The sequence below is a fragment of the Podarcis pityusensis genome, assembly GCF_964106645.2.
Source record: "Podarcis pityusensis genome assembly, chromosome: 13".
NCBI classification, from domain to species: Eukaryota; Metazoa; Chordata; class Lepidosauria; order Squamata; family Lacertidae; genus Podarcis; species Podarcis pityusensis.
Window position 1 is genome coordinate 44,721,840 of NC_138038.1, and position 24,926 is coordinate 44,746,765.

At 47.8% G+C, this 24,926-nt stretch overlaps 2 protein-coding genes across 5 annotated transcripts; one reads left to right on the forward strand and one right to left on the reverse strand.

Annotated features, from left to right (window-relative positions):
* The first annotated feature begins 1,652 nt into the window (after positions 1 to 1,652).
* Positions 1,653 to 11,197, forward strand: SLC25A35 (solute carrier family 25 member 35). 2 transcript variants are annotated; one of them, XM_080977740.1, is made up of 5 exons: positions 1,653 to 3,065; positions 4,320 to 4,385; positions 5,780 to 5,932; positions 8,214 to 8,348; positions 9,552 to 11,197. In XM_080977740.1, the coding sequence occupies exons 1-5, from the start codon at positions 2,691 to 2,693 to the stop codon at positions 9,732 to 9,734; spliced, it is 912 nt and encodes a 303-aa protein (XP_080833866.1). In that variant the 5' UTR covers positions 1,653 to 2,690; the 3' UTR covers positions 9,735 to 11,197. The 2 variants fall into 2 exon arrangements, with proteins under 2 accessions (XP_080833866.1, XP_080833867.1); XM_080977741.1 differs by having other exon boundaries at positions 8,214 to 8,343; positions 9,552 to 9,698.
* On the reverse strand, positions 11,091 to 23,792 carry RANGRF (RAN guanine nucleotide release factor). Of its 3 annotated transcripts, XM_080977748.1 has the most exons (8): positions 23,668 to 23,740; positions 23,479 to 23,571; positions 21,963 to 22,119; positions 21,721 to 21,822; positions 20,702 to 20,818; positions 13,949 to 14,096; positions 12,796 to 12,890; positions 11,091 to 11,776 (listed from the first exon to the last, which is right to left on the reverse strand). In XM_080977748.1, exons 4-8 carry the CDS (start codon positions 21,810 to 21,812, stop codon positions 11,647 to 11,649), a joined length of 582 nt encoding a protein of 193 aa, XP_080833874.1. In that variant the 5' UTR covers positions 21,813 to 21,822; positions 21,963 to 22,119; positions 23,479 to 23,571; positions 23,668 to 23,740; the 3' UTR covers positions 11,091 to 11,646. The 3 variants fall into 3 exon arrangements, with proteins under 3 accessions (XP_080833874.1, XP_080833873.1, XP_080833875.1); XM_080977747.1 differs by lacking the exon at positions 23,479 to 23,571 and having other exon boundaries at positions 23,668 to 23,792; XM_080977749.1 differs by lacking the exons at positions 21,963 to 22,119; positions 23,479 to 23,571 and having other exon boundaries at positions 23,668 to 23,741.
* Positions 23,793 to 24,926: the final 1,134 nt, after the last annotated feature.

Genomic DNA, 24,926 nt, shown 5'->3' on the forward strand with positions numbered 1-24,926 from the left:
GATGCCAAGGGATTTGTTTAAAGCAGCCGGGCTAAGCCCACTTTCGCCATTTGTTTAGCAAAGCAGCAGCTGGGCTGCTCATACGCTGCCAGCGTGAATCGCTGTCCTAAGCAAAACAGGATCCACTTCCTTCCAAAGACTAGTCAGAGTAGCGGGCAGCGACCCTCCACTGTTCCAGCCCAGTCTGGAAAGTGAACCTGCGAACTTCTGCATTCAAAGAAGATGCTCTAAGAGAACTAATGGCGTTTCCCAAAAACGTTCCTTGGCCCGTACGGGGATCGAACCCGCGACCTTGGCGTTATTAGCACCACGCTCTAACCAACTGAGCTAACCGGCCGGCCGCTAAGCTTTGGAAAGTGGGTGAGAAATTGTGCGTGCGGTACCCAAAAATGACAAATTAGATCAGCCCCCGCATTTAGAACAAAGATGAGAAATGTTTCCAACAGACGAGGATCTTGAGTGGAGCCGAGTTCAGATCCTGCGGTCATCCATGAAACAGCCACGTTTCTTACTAGGCGGCTTAAGTCTGGGGATTTCTTTCGTATCTCGTTACGTACAAGTCCGGGGTGGGACACATCGGGGTACGCTTCTCCGAGCGAGGTGCCCGCAAGCCGGTTCCTGCCTCACGTGCCTCCGGGCCCTGTGCGGTAGAAGGCGCTCGTCAGCTCTGCAGGCAGCAATGCATCGAGCAGAACATCTCTTGGACCTGCTCTGTGGATTAACCCTAATTCCCATCAGTCCCAGACCCCATGGCCAGTGATCAGGGATGATGGGAGTTGTAGTTCAGCAATGCCAAGAGGGCTGCGCAGGCTCCCCATCCCTGCTTATACTGTAAACGCTTTGCATGCGTGCGCGTGTTTTGTATTTCGCCCAGCCCTCGGGGAATCACCGGGAGAGCGATTGCAAAGGGAGCCAATACGGCGCCAGCCAGAGGTTTCGTTAAACTGCAACTCCCATCAACCCCAGCCAGCATGGCCAACCGCCAGGGATGATGGGAAGTGTGGTCCAAACCATCTGGAGGGCACCACGTTGGCTACCCCTGGCGGATCTCGGTTCCACCTTTCCGCCGCGGGGATTCAGGCCCCGGCATTTCCTGTCCATCGCTCCGGAACTCCAAAGGGCATGTGCCCTCTGCAAGCGCGCCTTGCAAACTTAATCCAGTTTAATTACGCCCACCAATGCCCTTGAAAGCGACGCAGATAGGTGCACACTCGGGATGTTTGCTGCATTCAGCCCTCCTGCATCGTCATTCGCCCCAAGGAAAGTCTTGGCATTTTGATTTTAGGGTCTGATCCTACGCGCTAATAAGAATAATTCGGTTTATTAAGGCCCATTGGACGCAGCATTGGGCTGACTCCGGAGCAAGTCTGCCTGTCCTCATACCCACATCGCTTCTGCAGAAATTGAATTTGGCACAGTAGCTTCTACTACGAGATGATCGCGGAAAGACAGACACCCCCCCTCCAAGAAAAATCGCATTTCCCCTCCCGCCTGTCCTGGTTTAACCCGCCAGGTTTTCATTCATAAGCCCTTGGAGCGCTCAGGTCAGGCTGGGCTAAACAGGCCCCGCCCACCACGGCTGTGCAGGGAAGGAAAAAGGAGGGGGCGCGTCAGGTATCGCTTCCCCGATTGGTGCGCCAGAGGAGAGACGTCGTGGGAAGTGGCCGGCCGTTGGACAACTGCGCCGGTTGGGGGCGTGGCCCATCGCTGCCGCTGCGGGTATTACCTCCTGGCAAAGCCGGCGCCGGCTCAGATGGAGAGGAGGAGGCGAAGGGCGAAGATGTTTGGTGGGAGCGCCGCCTTTGCGCACTGGCCACGTGAGGAACCGGGGATCCCGCTTCTCATCTGACAGCGGACCCCACCCCGCAGCTCCCCAGATTTCTCACCCAATGCCCCCCCACCCTGTCCTTAATTTTGTGATTTCCCTGGAAGGTTGCCCCCCAACACCACCCCTGGCTTCTCTGCAGTCCTCCATCCCGGCTCCCATTAGTGGTGCAGAAGTCCTGCTCCTTTCTCTCCATCCATCACCATATTCTCCTTACCCCCCACCACCAAAAAAAGAAGCCCCTGTGCAGCAGAATCCTCCCCAGAGACTGGATCCCAAATAGCCTGGGATCCGTTGGCCACTGATCAGCTGCTTAAAAAATAACATTTTCCCCTGCTAGCCTCGCCAAACCCAAATTACGCCCCTATTTGGACCCCTTTCAGATTCTAGCTTCAAACCTCTCAAACCTGTTTCCTCCAGCCCTTAATTTCCCAATTCCTTGAATATCATTTTTCCCCACCTGGCCCCCAACCTGGAAAAAAGGGAAATCTAAAATCGTCAGTCACCCCTCTGCCTGCCACCCCTTTTGAACCCTTAGCGCCTGAAAGTTTCTGGGACCTTTTAGATTGCCTGTTTCCTCCTTGCTCAAAGCTGACGCTTCCATAAATGTCTCTACTCCATCCTTCACAGCATCTGTTTCCCTCCATTTCTCATCTGCTAATGCCAGCGCTATTGCTGTTTGGGCCTTCTGGAGACCTATAACCAAGGTCCAGTGTTTTTTGTATATCCCCCTAATCCATCCAGGTCCCTTGTCCCCCTCCCCCAACTCCTTATAACACCTGGTCTTCTTCCATAGAAAACCCACATCGCCTGCCTTCTCCTCACCCACCCCAACCGTATTTTTCCCTCACTCGGCTCCCCAACAATGGACTTCCTCCTCAGTGGGGTGGCAGCCTGTGGGGCTTGCCTGTTTACCAACCCACTGGAGGTGGTGAAGACCCGCATGCAGCTGCAAGGAGAGCTCCGGGCTCCGGGGACCTACACCCGCCATTACCGCAACGTCTTCCATGCCTTCTACACCATTGGACGGGTGGACGGCCTGTCAGCTCTCCAGCGGGGCCTCTTGCCCGCCTTGTTTTACCAGTTTGGCTTTAACGGACTCCGCTTGGGCCTCTACGGGATCGCCGACACGGCTGGCTACATTCACGCCTCCGACGGGAGCATCAGCCTGCTGCGCACCACCATGGCTGGGGCATTGTCCGGGGTGGTCAGTGCCACTGTGAGCAGCCCCATCTATATGGTGGGTCACAAAGCGTGGGGAATCAGTACAGGGATGGATGGGGAGGGGTTGCAAGCCGCTGTGTAGAACTGGGAGGGGTTGCAAGCCGTTGGGTAGGTGGGTGGAATTCCGTCCTCCCAAATCTGGAATTCTGCAATCTGAGTGGCAAGAAAGTCAGGTTTGTGTGCTGTGTAGAACTGGGTGGTGCATGAAACTTTGCATGTGTCTGTCCTGATGTGCAATGGAGACTGGTAGGGTGCAAGGCAGGGAGACCAGTAGTAGGTTCACCACCACAACCAATGGCAAGCAGAGCCCACTGATTCTAGTTTTCTCCCCATCTGCCCCTTGCTGAGTCCCACAAAAGCAACACTGAGACTCAGGAGGAAGCTGATGGGCAATGCCACGCCTTGGGCTGGTTGTAAGGAATAATAGGCCAGTGGGGTTGGTGGCACAGTGCCCAATTTGCTCGAATGGACCAGCAGCCTCTGTTGCTGGTATGGCATGTATATATATATTTATCACTGAGTTCCAACTTGAAGTTCTTCTGTGGCTTTCTGTCAACGCAATCATTCATAGGAAAAGTCCCAGTTTCCCTTCAAGACGTACGTCTTGATTTGTCTCACTGGTCTTAAGGCCAATTTAAGTTCATGGACAGTCTTGTCAAAAATGACTTTCCAATTACTCCCTTTTTATCCATCTGACAGCACCCACTGCTGCTGGCTGTTGGGGATTTGGCCAAGAAGGGATGTGGTGCCTAGGCTGAAAAGATCCTCCTTTAAATGCTACATACACTACACTAGTCCTCAGCATTTAAAACACAGGGAGGGACAGACACACACAGCTGTTATTTTTCTCTCATTTACAACCAACTGGGTCTTAAAGTCCCTGAGATCAAAACACTGTCATTATCTGTCACACAGTGTCAGATGCTGACTTTCTGGACATCTTGTCATTGTGGTCCATCCATTCCTGCATCCTCCTCCCTGCCAACACTGGCCAATAGCAAGATGCTACAGGACAGCCTTTGTGTGCGTTTGTGTAAGTGTTAAGTAACACACTCTGTTTTCTTGTACTTGGAAATTTTAGACAGCCTCGAATGTAGGCGTTTGAATGCCCTGGTTCATGAACAAAATTCCACCTGAGAAACACTTCCCTGGAACGGAAGTGTCGTTTCTGGTTTACGGAGATGGCATTTCTCTGTAGGAAGGCATATCCTCATTTTTATTAATAGGCCCCTTATGTTGTGACAAGACGTTTCTTCCATTTCCACTGCAGGTGAAGACCCACATCCAGGCTCAGTCCGCTGCTGAGATCGCTGTAGGGCACCAATACCAGCACCAGGTATGTGCGGCTCGCTCGGTCTTTTACATTGTCCAGAGTCAAACTGCTGGTCCATCTAGCTGAGCGTTGTCTACACTGGCTTGCAGTGGCTTTCCTGGATTGAACATGGAACCTTCTGCATGCAGAGCTCTGCTCCTGAGCTAAGACCCTTCCTTAAGAGCATTGATGATAGTTTTCAGAGACCTAGCCAGGCAGGCTGGCCCTTTAAGAAGTCCCAGCTTGCTTGTACCAAGGGGACAGTATCTCCCATGAAAAGATTTCATTACCCTGGCAACCCTCAGGGTTGCCCAGCATCCAGGCCTCCCCGTGGGGGTCACTACCAGGAACAGCCAGCAACACCGTTGATGAAGTGTACTCAGCGGCCACAGAGGATGGCTGCGTTCCAGAGAGACAAGGTGATGTTCTCTTTTCACATTCACATACTTCAGGTAATCATGTGGAAATGGATAGGGGACTTGCAGCCCTCTGTGTGTTGCTGGACTCCCAGCTCCCATAGTTCTTGGCCATTTGCTCTATGGACATGGGCTGAAGGGGGTTGGTGCCCAAAAACGTCCACAGGTTGCCCACCTGTATCTTGTTCTCAGCGGGCTGCCCCCAATGGCAAAAATGTGTATTGCAGGATGGAGTTGTGTTACACCAGAGCAGGCTTCTTCAAACTCGGCCCTCCAGATGTTTTTGGCCTACAGCTCCCATGATCCCTAGCTAGCAGGACCAGTGGTCAGGGATGATGGGAATTGTATTCCAAAAACAGCTGGAGACCCAAGTTTGGAAAACCCTGCATTAAACACTCAACTACGGAATGTCTAAGCCTTTTATAAGACACTTAGACTGTGTGCCCGCCATACATTTAAGGGACATTGCAAGGGCATGATTTCTCCTGAGAAGTGTCGTTTACCCCCATAGAACTACAATTCCCAGCACCCTTAAACTACAGTTCCTATGATTTTTTGGGGGGGAAGTCATGTGCTTTAAATGGATGGTGTTCCTTCAGCCTTACAAGTATAACAGAATAAGTCTCTATATTCCCATGCTGGAAATGTCTTGGCCAGTGGTGGGAGCTTCTGGGCCTCCAGATGTTAGACTGCAGTTCCCGTCATCCTTAACCATTGGCCATATTGGCTGGGGCTGATGGGAGTTGGAGTCCAACAGTACAAGACCTTGTATTGGAAATCATTAAACCGAGTATCCAATTAATTGCAGCTCCCGTCGCAATATATCACAATATCTTTAACTGATTCCCCAGGGCTTCTGGTTGGCCCCTGTAAGAACAGGATGTTGGCCTGATGTAGCAAGCTCTTTACACGATCTAACTGGCTGCACGTTTCAGTCCTAACTGACCAATGACGTTTCAGGGGGACATTTGGTTCTCGTTTTCTCTCTCTTCCCATGCTCAGGGGATGCTCCATGCTCTGACCATGATCCACAAAGAGCACGGCGTGCTGGGACTGTGGCGCGGGTCGCTCTCAGCTGCACCTCGTGTCATGGTTGGCTCTTCTACACAACTTGCTACCTTCTCTTCTTCCAAAGAATTCTTTAGCCGACTTGAGGTAAAGAGGGTGCAGAGATGTAGAGGTGACTGGGCTTTTGTGTGTTACCATAGCAATTGCAACAGCATCCTGGGTTTGCATTGCAATGGTGCTGGTGGGATTTGGGGATCTACTCTGCTCTGATGGATATAGATGCTGGTTGTTGTATAGGTGCAAGATAGCAGCCCACACCTGACAAAGTTAGGTTGGTATGCATCTTTGGTTTATTTTGAACTCACACTCCCTAAGTCAGGTGTGAAGGAACTTTGAGTGCTCCAGATGTTGCTGAACTACAACTCCCATCATCCCTGACCGTTGGCTGTTTTTTTCTGCTGGGGCTGATGGGAGTTGTAGTTCATCAACATTTGGAGGGGCAAAGGTTCCTCATAACTGCCCTAAGTAAGTCATGATGACATTGCTCTTTCCCCTCGCACCTCTGAGCATTCAAGCTCAAATAGTGTATTTCAGAATCTATCAATACAAGTGTGTGTTTTTGTTTGTTTGGTGGTTTTGTTGTACATATGATGTCAACCTGCTAACCTTTCCCAGAGGGCTTAATTGTGTTTGCATTGTGATTTGCATTACGAGTCGGGCTTGATTTGTGCCAGGAGAGCAGGTTGCGAGTAGATTCTCTATTGTGTTCAGGACGGCTGAGGCCAGGATTCTGTGTGTGCTGCTGCCCATTTAGATAATTAAAGATTATCTAAATTTAGATAATTAAAGATAATTAATAGGTAAAGGTAAAGGGACCGTTAGGTCCAGTCGTGACCGACTCTGGGGTTGCGGCGCTCATCTCGCTTTATTGGCTGAGGGAGCCGGCGTACAGCTTCCAGGTCATGTGGCCAGCATGACTAAGCCGCTTCTGGCGAACCAGAGCAGCGCACAGAGACGCTGATTACCTTCCCGCCGGAGCAGTACCTATTTATCTACTTGCACTTTGATGTGCTTTTGAACTGCTAGGTTGGCAGGAGCAGGGGCCGAGCAACGGGAGCTCACCCCGTCGCGGGGATTCGAACTGCCAACCTTCTGATCGGCAAGTCCTAGGCTCTGTGGTTTAACCCACGGCGCCACCCGCGTCCCAAAGATAATTAATACATTGGTTCAAATCTTATACCAAAAAACCCTCCTGTAAACTGAATACATAATGTAGACAAAAGAAATGTGCATCTGTGTGATTGCTTTGTGTAAATTTATTCTACTTTTGCCTGTTGTGGAGAAGAAAAAATGGCTCTGGTGCCAAGGAGCAGAGTAAGATGCTGAAACTCTTCCTCCCTCATCTACTGGAAGTTTTTCTCTGCTTTTGAGATGCCACCAGGTACTTTGCACTTGGTGGTCAGGTCCGAAAGGGTGTGCATGTTTCATTTCAAAATAAAAGCATGTGGTTCTCAGAATGCTCATTCTCTGCTCAGTTTAAATCCCTGAGCTTATGGGCTGCAAAGCCATAAAGCATTCGGCCGATGGTTCCTGCACTATTCCTGCTTCTAGAGCCCATGACCACATTGGTCAGACCATTGGTCCTTGTAGCTCAGCACTGTCTACACCAGGGATGGGGAACCTTTTGGTCTTGGTGGGCCAGTTCTTTATAGCCCCCTTCCACCCATCACGTGGGCCAACTTTGACAGGTGGGTGGGACCACCCACCTCCTAATAATCTGGCAGCATAGAATCATATAATTATAGAGTTGGAAGTGTCCCCCAGAGGATCATCTAGTTGAATCCGATGCAATGCAAGTATCTCAACCAAAGCATTCGTGACAGATGGCCACCTAAACTCTGCTTAAAAGATTAAAAAGGAGAGACCACCACCTCCCAAGGGAGACCATTCCACCTTTGAACAGCTCTTATTGTATGATGTGATTGATACATGGTGGACTTGCCCAGAGTTTGCCAACACGGTGGAGGAGATAGCAGCTAAGCAGGGCTGATCTGCCCATCAGCAGATGTATGGAGAACTCAATCCTCCGTACTGCAGGGAGGGACCAGCTGCATGAGCATCCTATCAACCCACATCTCTACCTGTCACACACCTGTCATCACATATAATGGCAGGTTGGCACAGTTTTGCGGAAATAGCCTGGTGGGCCACATCTGGCCTGGTTGCTGGGTTCCTCACCTCTGGTCTACACTGACTAGCAGTGGGTCACCAGAGTTTCAGACAAGTGACTTTCTCAGCCCTGGCTGGAGATGCCAGGGATTGATTCTGGGACCTCCTGCTTGCCAAGAGTTCTGCCTCTGAGCTGTGGCCCTTCCACCTGCTCCTTCTTGATCACTCACCCCATATCCTTCCCATCTCCCATCCCCAGATCTTCCCTAAGGACAGTTGGCTGCTGGCATTGAGTGCTGGAATGACGAGCAGTGTCACTGTGGCTGTCGCCATGACACCCTTTGATGTGGCCAGCACCCGCCTCTACAATCAGCCTGTAGGACCCCGAGGTGAGGTAAGCATGGCTTGGGAGAAACATGGTGAGAAAGCATGAGCTATTGGTGGGTTTTAGGGGCAGGGTGGACAAGGGCGAAGATGGAGACCATGGGAAGGATCCAGGTTAAATTAGTTGCACTTATGCACCATTGAAATCAGTGGGGCTTAAGTGTGTGTTTCATGAGTCACCTGTCCTGTTGATTTCAACGGGACCTAACATGGTCTGGATCCCAGCTTGCCCCCAGATCCACTATTAACTCACCCCATTCATTCTCTGTCCATCTCAGATGTCCCAGTCGATCCCCGGAAGCTGAAAGCTTTCATTAACATTTTAGAATTAATAAGATTACCATTAAGATTTAAAAACTGGATTTCACTGAAAGCGAAAATAAGTTTGCAGGCCAATCCTATGCATGTTTATTTGGAAGTAAATCCCTCTGTGGGGAAAAGTGCATACAGTTACATCTTTTAGGAAGCTGACTGTATCTCGAATCAAACCACTGATATTGTCATCGCTGATTTCCAGGGTTCTAGACTGGGGACATTCTTACCTATACAGGGATCAAATCCAGAGTTTTGGTGTCATTAGCATGGAGTGCTAACCAATTGAGCGCTTCAAACATTCACTCATCAGAAACTGAAGTCCAACCTCTCAAAAGTAGTGTGAAAGCTCTCCCCTTCTGAATTCGTAAACCAAATCCATCTGAATTTAGATAAGCAAGCTTCTGATAATCCAGTGTCAAAACGGATTTTGTTTGAAAATCCTTCTTCTGATATTATAAACTACCAATATTTGCCTGTTATCTATACACAATCAACTCCTTCCGTCTCCAGTACTCTCTTTTTGCCTTTAAAAACAACCCTGGCTGTTGTCTTGATCCGTTTCCTGGTGCCCACAGTTTCTTTGCAAGTGCCACCACGGTAACATCAAACCGTACCTTTAAACCACAAGGCTTCACCCAAAGAATCTCGGGAGTTATAGTTTACCCCTCGCAGAGCTACAATTCCAAGCAACTTTAACAAACTACAGTTCCCAAAATCCTTTGGGGGGGTGAGGGAGAAACCCAATTGATGTTTCCTGCAATTCAGCTGTAAAGACTGGGTTTCCCCGGGGGAAAGTGGGAGAACACAAGCTGAAGTCTGGATTGAGACCTCAGCGAGTTTTATAAGAAAGGGGAAAAATAAAAACACCGCTTGATTTTCTTCTCTCTTTCTGCTGCAGGGCCTGATGTATAAGGGCCTTTTTGACTGCCTCTCCAAAATCATCCGTTCGGAAGGTTTCTTTGGGATCTACAAAGGCCTAGGCGCTTCCTATTTCCGGATCGGTCCTCACACCATCCTGAGCCTCCTCTTTTGGGACCAGCTACGCCAGTCCTACAGTGGCTGGACACAGCAGAAGCGATGATGTCAGTTGTGCCGGCCGCTGCCGGCTGCCTGCTTGAACTCCCCTCGCATCTGCAACGCCAGGGTCGTCCTCCTGCGATGTTTCTGACCTTGGCTCCGGGGCCACAGTGAGCATTGCAACCCATCACGCGGCAGCTGAATTTGCCCGTGATTGTTCTCACCAGCTTGGACCTTTCTCTCTTTCGCTGGCTGCACATTTGGGAAGATGCTTCATATACATACATATAAATATATATATATACATATATGCCCACAAAACCCTTCCCCAAATAGCAAAGCTTGAGGCCGTAGCTTATCAACTGAGGAGACGATTGTGTGAGGCGAGCGGATGAAGAGCATGTTTTAGGATTTTTGCACCCAAAGCAGCCCCCTTTCCCCAGGCCAGCCCACCAAAGTGAAGGTAGCCTTCTGTCAGTTGCTTATTATGGTCTGCTAAGTCCATGGCCAGCTGCCCAACAGCCCCAAGCAAGAAGCAATCAAAGAAAGATTTGTGGCTGGCAAGGCCAGCCCCACGTTTTTTAGACAAAGAGGCCTGCCGAGCCTCACAAGGCATTTCCATAGCAACCATTGTAGTAGGTAGGCCTCATAGGCCTCTTGTGTCCATGAGAATCCAGTTGCAATAGGCCAGCCCCTGGGTGGCGCTAGAGTGCAATATTTCTCCTTCCACTACTCCCAGTCTCAGCTAGAATTAAAATTCAATTGTCGGGAGATGGCAATTCAAGTTACTTTTTGATTCCATCCTCTCAAATCTGCTGGGGGGGGGGGAGAGTGACAGCTGTCCAAAGATGTAGGAGATCCAGGGTTTTATCACGATTGTGACTAAACACCGTTGTATAGCAACAAACCACACAAACGCTAAGAAAAGTGCTTTTACCACAGGTGTGGGAAACCTCTGGTCCGCCAGATGTTGACGAACTACAGCTCCCATCAGCCCCAGCAAGCATGGCTAATGGCAAGGCAGGGTGTGTAAATCTAGCTCAACTCATGCTCTAATAGCTGCTGCCCCGGGAAGAAGAGGCGGCAAGGTCTTTATTCCAGTTATCATTGGAGTAACATTTATTTGCAATCCATACACATCATTCCTAAAAAATGGACCTATGAATTCCAGTTAGCACTGAGCAATATATATGACTGGGTTTTAAATGCAAGACTTAGAAGTATATTGTTTTTTTATATATTTTCAAAGGATGGTCAGTTACTGCCTTTTCCCAGCATGCCTCTGTGCAACTTGACACCCTAGCACAGGGCAATATATAACCTAAAGAAGTCTGAAAGAACCACCTTAGTTGAAATATCCACAACAACAGGGGGATGAGGATGTGTAGGAAAGAAAAATAAAAGAAACACAAACATCTGCTTTTGGTCCTCAAACCCAAGAATTTACTATGTATGACTCTAAACGCTTATACCCCATATTATAAACATTGGTTGGTCCAAATAAAAGGCATTTTGGTTTTTTTTTAATTGACTCTGAATTTTGTTCTAACGGACTGATACACCAAAACACCCTTGTTGCAGGAAATTCAAAAGGCAGGTTGGAGAAGGTGGTTGATACATTGGCAAACAGGTGCAGCAACCTGGAAGGACAAATCCAGCTCCCCTCCCTGAACTGGGTGGGGTACAGTTGGAGCTGAGAGGAATAGACCCCCTTCCAAAGGCAAATGGAAGAACAGCAGGCCAGTATCGTCCAAAGGCAGGGGGAGACCTGAAACCACCTTCTGGGAGCGGAGGTGCCACGAAACCGCCCTCTGCCATGCAAATGTCCTTTGGGCAATCGGAGTCCATGTCCAGAGAGCCGAAGCAGCAGATGGATGATCCAGACATTTAACCAGAAGTAGCCTCTTTAAGAGTCTTCACCCAAACGATTCTGGGACTGCAGAACAGATGGTAAGTGGCTGCATCCTGGAGATGTCCTAACCAAAGATGCCAGGGTCGAGGAGCCGCACGCTGCGTACGAAGGTGTGGAAATGCTCCACTGTCCACGGAGGCTGAGAAGGAGAAGCTGGAACCTCTGTTCCTGGGGCTGCGCTGCTGCTTAGAGGACTGGCACCGAAGGAAAAAAGGGAAGGGGGGTGTTACTGTAGGAGTACTCCAAATTCATTCTCTCTCTCTCTCTCTCTCTCTCTCTCTCTCTCTCTCTCTTACACACACACACACACACACACACACACACAGCCAGCCTCTGCCTCTTTACCACCTCTGCAAAGTGCCTTTCTGCTGTGCCCGTGTGTTCAAGAAGCAATGCAGAATTCCTCCATGAGGACTGGCACATTTCCTTTAAGATGTTAAAAAGCCCTGCACCAGGAGCATAGCTGTCAACTTACAGATTTGAAAATAAGGGACCAGCAGCCTTGAAAATAAGGGATCAGCAGCCAAAATAAGGGATTTTCCAAGCACAGGTATGTTCAGCTTCTAAGCCCCTCCGAGCCAAAGGCAGAAAGCCCAGCCAGCAGCCAAACGAAGCCTCAAGCGGTGGTTCCCACAGCACAGCAACCCGGCAAAGGGGATGCAGCAAGAGAAACCACCGTCACCTCTCCGCTGGGAAGCGCTGAGCAAAGGCGAGTCCCCAGGCAACGTGGCCGATTTGATCGGCACAAGGCATGCAAGCTCCACCCCCCAGTCGTTCTTAGACTCCTTATTGGGTGAGCAACACAGCCAAGCAACACAGTTGGAGCCTCCCTCCTCCCTGGCCGGCAGGGAGGGAGGGAGAGGAGCTGCTTCCTTTGAAACCCGGGAAATTTAAGGGACAGCATCAATAAGGGACAGCAGCGGGACATGGCGCTGGGATAAGGGACGTTCCCGCCAAATAAGGGACAGTTGACAGCTATGACCAGGAGCCTGCCTAGCAGAGCTTTTACTGTATCTGTTTTACAGCAAGGGTGGGGAACTTCAGCCCTCCTTGGGGCCAAATGTTGCCCTCCCAGCTTCTCTTTCTGGCTCTTGAGACTCTTCCCCAGTCACGCCCTCCTCAAGTATTTCTGCCTGGCTGGTCAATGCGTCCTTGCTTGCCTGGATGAAGAAGAGGGAGAAGCGAATGTGGTCCTCAGTCTGCAAATACTCACTGGATAAAGGTGGGGTTGTTGAAGGTGAGAAGCAGGTCTGTCCCGTACTGGGGCAAGCGCAGCAAGACCAAATGTAGAGTCACCTCGTTCTTGGCCTGTAAGCGAAAAGGGAGTCATCAAAGCCCTTGGGAACGGCCTTCTGTTTTCTGATCACCTAGCACCCTCCCCCCACCTCCAAATGCAAAGACACTACTCAAGAAAATGAGAGTGTAAAAAACAAACAAACATGAGAAACGTAGTTTACCCATCGCAGAGCTACAATTCCCCACACCCGTAACAAACTGCAGGTGGAATTGGCAGAGGAACGTTGAAAAGAGCGCCCTCTCTCGGCTTTTAAAAATTGGTCCTTCCAAATCCTAGCCTTCTCTGGCAGTGCTGGGGATTGAACTCAGTCACAAAAACGGGTAACGCCCAAGCAGGGACTTGAACCCTGGACCCTCAGATTAAAAGTCTGATGCTCTACCAACTGAGCTACCTAGGCTCTGGCTGAGGGGCAGGGAACCTGTGGCCTTCCAGCTGCTGTTTGGACTCCCATCAGCCACAGCCAGTGTGGCAAGTGATCAGGGATGGGAGTCTTGCAGTGTCTGGAAGGCCACAAGTTCCCTATCCCACCTCTAGTGAAAAGAAAGAGAAAGGGGAAAGAGGAGGAAACAAAGTTTGGAGTCCCTCTTCCAAAAAGAGTTCTAAGCAGACACCTTCTGTTTTAACCACTGAATGCCTGCTGGAAATTTTTATATGCCTTTGAATTTATGTAGGCAATTTAAAAACATAGTTCATCAACTATGTTTTTTGATTGCCTACATAAATTGGATGGCATGGAAAAAAATTCAGGAGGCATTTAATTTCAACTTGTTGCATGCTTTTTATTTATTATATATAAATACTCTTGCTGTAAGCCATTTTGGTTCCCACCTCCTAATGACGAAGCAGGATATATTTTTATAAATAAATAAGCAACCCCTCTGCCCCCCTGAGCAGACCTTGGAGAAAACTTGAGCAATCCTTGAGAGAAAAATTCCCAACTGATAACCAGGAAACACTGCTAGGGTAATTTATACCTGAATTGGGGTGGGAAACGTCTGTCTCTATTTAAGCCTATACTGATAGAATCAAAGTTCCTGATAAGTTCTATTCAGGCAGCCCTGATACCCACCTCCTCATCAAACTTGGCCACCAGCTGGCGGGCGATGAGGCCCCAGGCGCTGCTGCAGCCTTCCAGAGCTAGGAGATGGGGAGCAAACGTTTCCTGGCTCAAAATCTCAGAGCTGGCAGAAGCACCAGCTATGTCCTCAAAGTGATACCTGGTTGGAAAAGGGGAGGGGGGAAAGATAGGAACACCATTCTCAGTCATGGAAAGAGACCAACAGGTGACCTACAGTATCTTATAGGTAAGCAGAGATCAAGCCTCACATTCCATCCAGCATTTCCCAGGCAGAGATTCGGCAAAACTGGAGATGCTGGGGATCGAACCCAGGGCCTCATACATGCAAAGCATGCGCTCTCCCACTGAGCTACATCCCCACTTCCTGCTCTTGCAGGCTGGAAGCGCTCTCATGGTTTGTTCCATTTGTTCCTCACCTTACAAAAGAGAGTCAAGGTGAAATGAAAAATTGCACAGAAACAAACTAAATCGTTAAGTCTTTCATAATATGGCAACAGTGTGTTATTGTCCTAATGGGTGTAGAGGGAAGAGTTCTAAGCAGTGACGATCAAAGCGCGATAAAATGCAGAAAGAACAATCCGATTAAAGATAAAACTTATGCAAAGTACCGCCCACAACAGCAGCCATTTTGGTAATAACTCAGTCACCCTAAGATGGTTAATACTTATAGCGAGACCATTGTCTCAATTCATGCCCATATTATGAAAATCAAACTTCCTGTTAAGTTCTATTTCAGCTGTTTCGCAGTGGAGTCTCCCTTTAAAGGTCCTTCACTGAAGAACAGCAATTGAAAACTGGAAGCCTGAAAAATTCTTCCACTGGTCCCTGGATGTTAAATGTCCACACACTGAAAACGGGGGGGTTTGCTCTTCTTCATTCTGTCTCTTTAGATGTTATCTAGAACAGGAGTGGGGGGCAGGGTGGCTTGCCACAGATCAGCAAGGATGCCTGACTCCCAATTGTTTTAAAAGGGCAGGAACAAATGGCAGCGCCCAACTCCACCCACCTTTTTTCAGATTAGGTTGCTCTTGAAAAGAAGAAACAATAACCAGGAATGGGGTTATTCTGTGAAGGGACTGTGAGCTCAGCTCAGTTCTAGTACTCAAAACAAATCCTGATGTGTGTGTGTGTTATTAAGGCTACGTCTTATCCACCCAGTTGATGGATCTTGGGGTTTTTGTAAAACAGTAGAACCTGCAAGCTTGAAGGCATAAAATCATAGAACTGTGGAGCTGAAAGGGGTCATCTAGTCCAACCCCCTACCTTGACCTTGAGCATATGCTCGGTTTAAAAATAACCACCATCCTCTTTGTACCCCATGTTAAGAACTCTGGGCAAACCCCCAAATCGTAGGCGGAAAGCCCCTAAAACTAAAGTTGTACTTTTCTATGCCTGTGAGACAAAGACTGCCCACAAACCTGGGACTTTGTCATTGCTAATTGGTTCATTTGTACGCTGCCAACCATTTTGTCTTTTTTTCATACTGCAATCTGGATAATTGGGGTATACTGGATAATTGGGATACTGGGGGGGGGGCGTGTCTGGAGAAGACCATGCTTATAGTTTTCTGTATTTGTAATTGTTTTTTTGGGGGGGCAGTTTTTTAAAAGGAAAGAAGAACATGGAGATGCTGGGGATTGAACCCAGGACCTCATACATGCGAAGCATGCGCTCTACCACTGAGCTACATCCCCTTCCTGATTCTATGAGGCCTCCACCAAAGCATCTATTGTTCAAGAAACTAAATGTGTCTCTGAGAACCCATTGTTGCCAGCTGGGTGAGGAAGGGATCTTTAAGCCTCAGGTTACATTAAAACAGGAAGCTAGAAATTAGCATCTGTCTCTTATCAAAGCAGAAGGAGCATATTTATCTATCTGCCTGCCTGCCTACCTACCTACCTACCTAGGCAGTGGGACACACCTAGCTACACACCTAGCTACAAACAGATCCAGAAACTCATTTATGCTTGACATTCACTTACCCTCTTAGGTTTCAACAAATTTGGATTCCACCAACTGAATGCAGTGTTCGAAACTCCCATTGTTCTAGGCGCGTTTTACGACAGGGAATCTCATTAGTGCGAGCAGTTTTGAGCTCTGGGTGCAGTACTGCGCCTAAGATTTCAGATTAAAACTGCAGAGTGGACGGAAAGGAGGAGCTTTTTCCTGCCTCCCCACTTCCAGCTACTCTCTGAAGACTGGAGAAGAGACCCTTTTAAGAATATCAGGAGGGGTGGGCAGGGGAAGGACTAGAGACCATAGGTAGGCAAACTAAGGCCTGGGGGCCGGATCCGGCCCAATCGCCTTCTAAATCCGGCCCACGGACAGTCCGGGAATCAGCATGTTTTTACATGAGTAGAATGTGTGCTTTTATTTAAAAAGCATCTCTGGGTTATTTGTGGGGCATAGGAATTCGTTCATTATTATATTTTCAAAATATAATCCAGCCCCCCACAAGGTTTGAGGGACAGTGGACCGGCCCACTGCTGAAAAAGTTTGCTGACCCCTGGACTAGACCATGTGAAAAATGAACGTAATAATTCAGCTGCAGTTGGTTCATTTTCAGGTTTGTATTCTTGTTACATAAAAAAAAGCGTGCCTAGACATTCCATTGTTGCACCCATAACCTAGGTTTAAGGTGCCATTTAGCTCCTAGCCTTCATAATATCAGTTTCTAACACTGACTGAATGATTTACATGAAGGTTCTTGTGCAGTTCCTTCCTTACATTTCTCGTTTGCCTGCAGAGCAAGGAGTAAAAAGTGGAGATGGCACCCAGAACTGCATACATGCACAGCATGCGCTCTCCCACTGAGCCACATCCCCTGGTTCCACAGCTGCTGAGTACTCTCTGGTTTTTACTATTATTATTATTATAAATTAGTAGATTTATATATTGCCCTTCATCGGAGGATCTAGGGTGGTTCACAGAGACAAAAGCACAAATAGTTAAAACAAAAACAACTGAACTGTAAACCCCCACCCACCCACAAACACATTTAAAAGGTATTTAAAAGCATTACTGCCTCTGAACATGGAGGCAGAATGTAGCCTCCAGGATCTACGGAAGCAGAGAAAGAGCCTCCATCCTGGCTGTGTTCAATTCTAGCATTAAGGACCTCTAGGGCAGTTCTAAGGATCACCTCTCCTTCCATGTGTTTTAGGCTTTTCTCCCTGCCTAAACACATTTAAGGCTGGAGTCCTGCATAGGGACACTTCCCCTGGGGAAAAGCACCCCCGATCGCAGTCCGGCGTACGCCCCAGAAAACCTGCCAAGGACCGCACTGTAAATCCTTTCTTAACTCTGCAGCACATATTTGCTAGAAGCAGTTAAAAATCGGATCGCTTTCTGTTCTGTCTTTAATGGCCACCACTCCAGGGGTGCAGAGAAACACTGTGTATGCATGGAAATAGCCAGGATTTACGTTTCGGGGGGGGGGCGGGACAGCGGGGACTAAACACTCACCTGTCATCATCCTCTGCCTTGCTCTGTCTAGCAGATTCAGAATGAAATGTCTTGCCAAAATTACCTTTCTCTGGACCCCAAGTGCTCAGAAAAATCTGTCAAAACCTTTCTACAATTTCTGCTTTTAGTTAAGTATTTTTATTTATTTACTTGATTTTCGCAACACCCATGTGTGTATGTGCTAAAGCGTTTATTTTTTTAAAAATATACAGTGGTACCTTGGGTTAAGAACTTAATTCGTTCTGGAGGTCCGTTCTTAACCTGAAACTGTTCTTAACCTGAAGCACCACTTTAGCTAATGGGGCCTCCTGCTGCCGCTGTGCAATTTCTGTTCTTATCCTGAAGCAAAGTTCTTAACCCGAGGTACTATTTCTGGGTTAGCGGAGTCTGTAACCTGAAGCATCCGTAACCCAAGGTACCACTGTAGTGTGTAAGAGTATCTTCTTAAAAAAAGAAAATGATTCCTGTGTTCCAGTCGCACTGGATGCACACAAAGCCACCCAGCAATAGGGGGAAAAGAACCAACCTGGAGATGCTGGGGATTGAACCCAGGACCTCATACATGCGAAGCATGCGCTCTACCACTGAGCTACATCCCCTTCCTGGGTCTGCAGTGTCTCCACTAAAATATCTACCACTAAAGGAAATGAAAGAAAACTTCTGAAAACACATTGCTGCCAACTAGGTGAGGAAAGGATTTTTTTTTTAAAGTTTGAACTTGCATTAAAAAGGAAACTATAGTTTAAAACCTGTCACTTATCAAAACATACCTACTGTTGGAATCATAGAATTGTAGACCACTGGTTTGTTGAGAGTTCTGGAAATTGTAGCTCTAGTCCACCCCCCTGCAATGCAGGCGATAGATAGATAGATAATAGATGATAGATAGATAGAGATACAGATAGATGTGGGGGGGGGCGCGTTAAAGGCTAGGGAAGAGCCTGGATGATATCTGTGGGTCACTTCCAGACCTGTGATTCTGTAGCTGGTGAGGTTTGGAATCTAGTAGAAGCAGCTGCTGAACCGGTCAGACCAGTTCCCTTTGTTAGGCTGATCTCCTTAACAGCCCCTCAGTCATTTCCCTTGGACTACTGCAATGCGCTCTACGTTGGGCTACCTTTGAAGGTAACCTGGAAACTACAACTAATCCAGAATGTGGCAGCTAGACTGGTGACTGGGACCATATAACACCAGTCCTGAAAGACCTACATTGGCTCCCAGTATGTTTCCAGGCACAATTCAAAGTGTTGGTGCTGACCTTTAAAGCCCTGAACGGCCTCAGCCCAGTATACCTGAAGGAGCGTCTCCACCCCCATCGTTCTACCCGGACACTGAGGTCCAGCGCCGAGGGCCTTCTGGCGGTTCCCTCACTGCGAGAAGCCAAGTTACAGGGAACCAGGCCGACGGCCTTCTCGGTAGTAGCGCCTGCCCTGTGGAACGCCCTCCCACCAGATGTCAAAGAAATAAACAACTATTGACTTTTATAAGACATCTGAAGGCAGCCCTGTTTAGGGAAGTTTTTAATGTTTGATCTTTTACTGTGTTTTTAATATCCTGTTGGAAGCCGCCCAGAGTGGCTGGGGAAACCCAGCCAGATGGGCGGGGTATAAATAATAAATTATTATTATTCCCTGCTCAGAAAGGAGTAACAAAAAGTGGAGATGCTGGGGATCGAACCCAGGACCTCATACATGCAAAGCATGCGCTCTACCACTGAGCTACATCCCCTGGCTCACCACATGCTGCCCATTCTCAGGTTGGTTGATTTGTGCCACCACATGGTCACTCTTCTCATTATTGGTCTGTTAGGGGCGCTAAGGTGTCGTTAGGATACTCTTCGCAGAGTTAATTTCCCAGAACCCTCAAGAAACTAGCAGTCCCAGGATTCCTTGGGAGGAAGCCACAACAATTAAAACGGCATTAGAGTGCTTTAGATCTATGGTGTGGATGTGACCTATACTTCCCTGCTGGTGGGATGTTTTCACAATCATTCTCTTCTCTCCCCCAGTTCAAATAAATCGCTAGAAGAGCATAAGATGCCATGGACAACCTCCATTTTTGTCCTGCCTTAATAACCATCCAAAGATGCAGAGAAAAAAGAAGGGAAATGTTTTAGCATTTCCAAAACAGCACGTTAAGAGCAGGGATGGGAAGATTGGTCTATTTCGGATCTTTCATTTCTCATTTTTCCAGTCTGTTTTTCATATGCAGTTCTAATGGAAACATTTCTGAGAGCAACTTTCCCTAACGGAATGCATTTCTTTTCATAATTCCCTCTAATGCATGACTCTGTATGCACACACTTTCCCCATATATATGCATTTTCCATAAACGACGGTTGGTTAGAGAACTGAATCGCAAAGTCCAGAAAAAATGGCTGTGTTCCGTTCTCAAATTGTTTCAGATTTGATAAGATTCAGCTTTAAACGAAGAAACACAGCCCTAGTAAAGTCTTAAAAAGGGATTTAAAAAAAGAAAAAGCAGCACATTTCAGGAAAGCTGTGCTGAAGAACAGATGTTTCTTCCCTCCTCAAAAAATCTGGAGATGCTGGGGGTTGAACCCAGGACCTCGTACATGCGAAGCACGCGCTCTCCCACTGAGCTACATCCCCTTCTCCTGTCTTTGCTCTGTTACTACAGGCTAAGAGTGGCCTTGCATGGTGATCTGCCCGACATATTGTTGCATTTATTATTGCAAAATTGCTTCAAGACGGTTCCTGGGAAGCAATTCCTGCGTGGAATGAAATAAATAGGCTTCCCTGCTTGCTTTTTGTTTGTTTTTTAAACCTCATGCAGAACTACATGAGATAAATGCCCAAAGGGAGAAAACGTTTTATGAAGGTCTGGAGGAAGATATACAAGTACAAAACTCATGATTTTCCCCCACACCAGTGTTGGGAATCAGCCCTCTCTACGTGTGATGATAAGAGAGATTTCTCTGAGCAGGTGAAGTGTGTACAGTGGTACCTCGGGTTAAGTACTTAATTCGTTCCGGAGGTCCGTTCTTAACCTGAAACTGTTCTTAACCTGAAGCACCACTTTAGCTAATGGGGCCTCCTGCTGCCGCCGTGCCGCCGGAGCACAATTTCTGTTCTCATCCTGAAGCAAAGTTCTTAACCTGAAGCACTATTTCTGGGTTAGCGGAGTATGTAACCTGAAGCGTATGTAACCTGAGGTACCACTGTATTTAAATCTCAGTTAGTCAGTTTAGGATTAGGGTTCTTCCTGCAAAACTTTACTCGGCTTCGCAACAAAAGGACTGCAATTCCCATCACAAACCTGGCAGCATTTTCGTCGGGGACATCTGCCTGGTACTCCAGAAGTTCTACGATGAAGCTCTGATCCGTGCTGGGGTGAACAAAGACTTCCTGGTTATCAGGGACTTGGCGCATCTCACTGGAAGGGGAAAAGTTGGGTCAGATGGGAGAATCAAGTAAGACTGGCCTGAGTTTGTTAAGGTTGTGTAGGTGGGCTAAAGGTATCAGCACCCTTTATGAGGCTTCCCCATCGCTCAGCCTGGACACTGAGGTCCTCCTCTGAGGGTCTTCTGCTGGTTCCCTCACTGCGAGAAGAAAAGTTACAGGGAACCAGGCAGAAGGCCTTCTCCCTGTGGATGTCAAGAAGATAAAGAACTGCTCCAACAGGGCCTAACCAGATGGCCCCAAGCAGACCCCAATGATAACAGCCACACTTTACCACTTCCTCCCAGCACCTGGTAATCTGAGGTATACTGCGCCTGCTCATGGATGCTCCATTTATCATAATCATGACTGATAGCCATTGATAAGCCCATCAAGGCAGAGGGCCTTCTCAGTTGTGGAACACCTTCCCTTCAGATGTGAAGGAGATAAAGGACTACACAACATTCAGAAGACATCTGAAAGGCAGCCCTGTATTGGGAAGATTTTTTATACTTGATGTTTTACTATGTTTTATATATGCTGTAAGCTGCCCAGAGTGGCTGGGGAAACCCAACCAGGTGGGCAGGGTATAAATAAAATCCTCCTCCTCATAATCTTCCATGATTGCGTCCAATCCTTTTTTTTAATTAAAAAGATGGCAAGGGGAGGGAGAGACATATAAGCTATAAATTAGCACAATCTCTTAGGCCAATTAAATCCACAAGCTAATCGTGTATTGTATTTTTAAAAAATGCAAGGGAATGCAGGAAAGACTTTACCTCCCTCTATCACCCTCTTTTCTTAGCTTAGGGGCAAAGCAAAGGGGAACTCCCTGCTGGAAGAACTTAGGTGTGAGGATACCCTCAATCAAACTGCTGCCCCCAGGGTCTGACGTACCTGACATCCAGGCTTCCAGGAGGGAGGAAAGCAGAAAAGGCTCCTCCAAAGAGCGGGTGGCCTTGCGGCTGTGGACCCACCTCATTGTCCATGGCCTTCTGCCTGCAAGAAAAGTGGGGGGAAGATTTACCTGAGTGCACTGATTTTTTGGAAAGAATTTGAAGCTGAACATTACAGGTGTCATCACCTCCAATACCCCAGCTTAATTTCTTCAGATAATATTTAATTATTTGATTTCTTACCTGCCCTTCACCACAAGATGCCAGGGCGCAGTACAACAATATTAAAAACAGTTTAAAACAAATCACTGTCACAGGAAGAGGCGAGTCCTAATATATAACTCAGGCATCCAAGGTCAGGATATAGAGCGGTGACTCTTCAGCATACGGAGGACAAAAGCTGTACGATGACGTGACACACAAGGAAAAGGGGAAAGGGAGGGAAGAGGAAGAAAAATCAAACTCAGACACCAGTTCTTAAACATTGTATATGCCGACAGCCACGGATTCACTTCTTACATATTCTCGCTCTTTTACACACACAACCTACAGCAGATGCCTACAAAAATGTACACAGGGAAGGACCATAGTTTGGGGAATGTCTGTGGCTCAGTGGCTGAGCATCTGCTTTGAACGCAGAAGGTCACAGGTTCAATCCCTGGCTTTTCCAGGTGAAACCCTGGAGAACTATTGCCAGGCAGTGTAGGCAGCTCTGAGCTAAGTGATGTGACTTGGTAAAGAATACAAGGATGTTCCTAAGAACATGAGGATGGCATCAAGATAAACACGGGTGTGGCCCTTGACTCTGACAGCTTGAAATAGGGTTAGACAAATCCATCATGGGCAGGTTTTTTTAAACCACTTCTTCAGCCTTGTGTACCCAGATGTTGCTGAACTACAACTCAAATCACCACCAATTAGCCATTGGCTAAGCAAACATCTGGAGATCCAAGGTTGAAGAATCACCCTCGGGACACGGGTGGCACTGTCTAAACCACAGAGCCTAGGGCTTGCCGATCAGAAGATCGGTGGTTCAAATCCCCGCGACGGGGTGAGCTCCCGTTGCTCGGTCCTTGCTCCTGCCAACCTAGCAGTTTGAAAGCACGTCAAAGTGCAAGTAGATAAATAGGTACCACTCCAGCGGGAAGGTAAATGGCGTTTCCATGCGCTGCTCTGGCTCGCCAGAAGCGGCTTAGTCATGCTGGCAACGTGACCCGGAAGCTGTATGCCGGCTCCCTTGGCCAATAAAGTGAGATGAGCGCCGCAACCCCATAGTCGGCCACGAATGGACCTAATGGTCAGTGGTCCCTTTACCTTTACCTTAAGCAAACATCTGGAGATCCAAGGTTGAAGAGTTAGTAGACCCTCCAGGTTCAGAAGCACGGTATCCCTGAATCTGGAGGGTCTGTTAACTAGTAGCTTATTGATCCTCCAAAACAGGGATGGCCAATGTGGTGCCCTCCCAGAGCTTGTGAGACTACAACTCCCATCATCCCTGACAATTGGCCACACTGGCTGGGGCTGGCGGAGCTGGAACTGAACGATGTGGCGGGCACCACTCTAGCTACTCCTGAAAGGCGGTGGGAGGGCTGTTGCTTTTAATCGTGTCCAGCATCATCTGACCACCCCCAGCTGGAAACAGGAGACCGGGGCTAGATGGCCTTTTGGCCTGATCTAGAAGGGCAGTGCTTATATCAAACGGGAGAAGTGATGGGCAAGGCGGGCCGATGGGGACAAACGACGAAGAGTCCAGTGGCACCTGGAAGAGAGACGACTTTAATAGGGCGCAAGCTTCCGTGGACCACAGGTCGCTTCGTAGCTACGTCATGGAAAAGAGGGAATTCCTGGAAATCTGCACGGGGGGTGGGAAAGAAGCAATTCCTTTTATTATTTTTAAGGCTCCCTGCTTGATTATTGGGATGGCCCACTCTGCCTGGGCCAGGCTCACCTTTGAGTCACGTTCGTTTCTGGGGCTCCGGCTGCTGCTTCCCCTTTAAATCGTACCCCGCGAGTGAATTGCCCGCCCAAAGGCGGAAGGTTTCGCAGGCAAACCAACCAATCAGAAACTACGGATTGGACTCTGCCGCGCCTTCGCTCCGTGCATTCGATTGTGACGTCCGCAGAAGGTTGTGTGACTGACATGCTCCTCGTCCAATCGCGTAGGCCGATGTAGCCGACTGGTTTCGAGCGACTGGCTCTAGCAAGCTAAGCCCCGCCTAATTCCAGTGACGCTCTGAAAGGCGGTGAATGAAAGGCGTAGCAGCGAATGAATGAGCTTCCACTTGAGCCTGTTTGAGAAGCGCTCTGTGTGACTCAGAAGCTGACACATTTCCTGCCCAATCCTATCTCTTACGATACTTTCCCTTTTTTTACTATTTCATTTAAAAATCATTAACGTTGATAAAACTGTGGCTGCAATGCTCTACCCTTTTACCTGGGTCAATGGGACTAACTTCTGAGTAGTCACATAGAGGATTGCTCTGCGTATTTAACGGGGAAGCGATGACTTTGATGTATTAAAAATAATTCTATATCGTAGAATCATATCCATTATTATAAATCTAGGAGTAATTTCATTTCCATATCATTCCCCACCCCCACTCCAGTAGCTATGCACAATGTGGCTTCTTTGATTTAACTTTAACTGAATGGTTTTGGGGTTTGTTTGTTGTTGTTTTTTTGAAAAATGCCAGGGCTACTGCACCTTTAATAGTCATGCAGAAGCTGGAATTAGTAAATGTAGCATGTCACCTGTTGGAATTTCTTCTTCTCGACAACTATTAAAGAAGCAGGTTCCCTGCCCTTATTTCTTATTTCTTCCTTGTTTTTCCACCTGGCCACTGTAATTTTTATTGTGATGGGTCATTTAATTTTTAAATTGTTGCTGTTTTAAAGATGCTATGTGTTGTTGCTATTTTTACCCACTGGTTTTATATTATAAACCAGGTTGCAATTATAAGCTAAAGCACAGTTAAAAAGCACCATACATAAATTAATTAATATTTATTGCATGTGATATATAGAAGTGTCAAGCCGGACCTGCTTTTTTGCCATCACAGAGATAACAAAACTGCACCTGTTGGATGTCTGTCTGTCTTGCCACTATTCAAGGCACAGACCTGCTGACAGAGCTGATGCCTCCTTATACTACCCTAATATTTTTAAGCATCTTACGGATTTATTGTAGCAATTTATATGCTGCTTAAC

Bases quoted from the DNA above. Each gene is read 5' to 3' on its own strand.
- SLC25A35 (XM_080977740.1), top strand. From the start codon at position 2,691: ATGGACTTCCTCCTCAGTGGGGTGGCAGCCTGTGGGGCTTGCCTGTTT. The intron at 3,066-4,319 runs GTGGGTCACAAA...TTTCCACTGCAG, and splicing joins TGAGCAGCCCCATCTATATG to GTGAAGACCCACATCCAGGC. The intron at 8,349-9,551 runs GTAAGCATGGCT...TTTCTGCTGCAG, and splicing joins CTGTAGGACCCCGAGGTGAG to GGCCTGATGTATAAGGGCCT.
- RANGRF (XM_080977747.1), bottom strand. From the start codon at position 21,812: ATGGACAATGAGGTGGGTCCACAGCCGCAAGGCCACCCGCTCTTTGGA. The intron at 12,891-13,948 runs GTGGGTATCAGG...TTTCGCTTACAG, and splicing joins TGGCCAAGTTTGATGAGGAG to GCCAAGAACGAGGTGACTCT. The intron at 11,777-12,795 runs GTGAGTATTTGC...CTTCGGTGCCAG, and splicing joins AACAACCCCACCTTTATCCA to TCCTCTAAGCAGCAGCGCAG.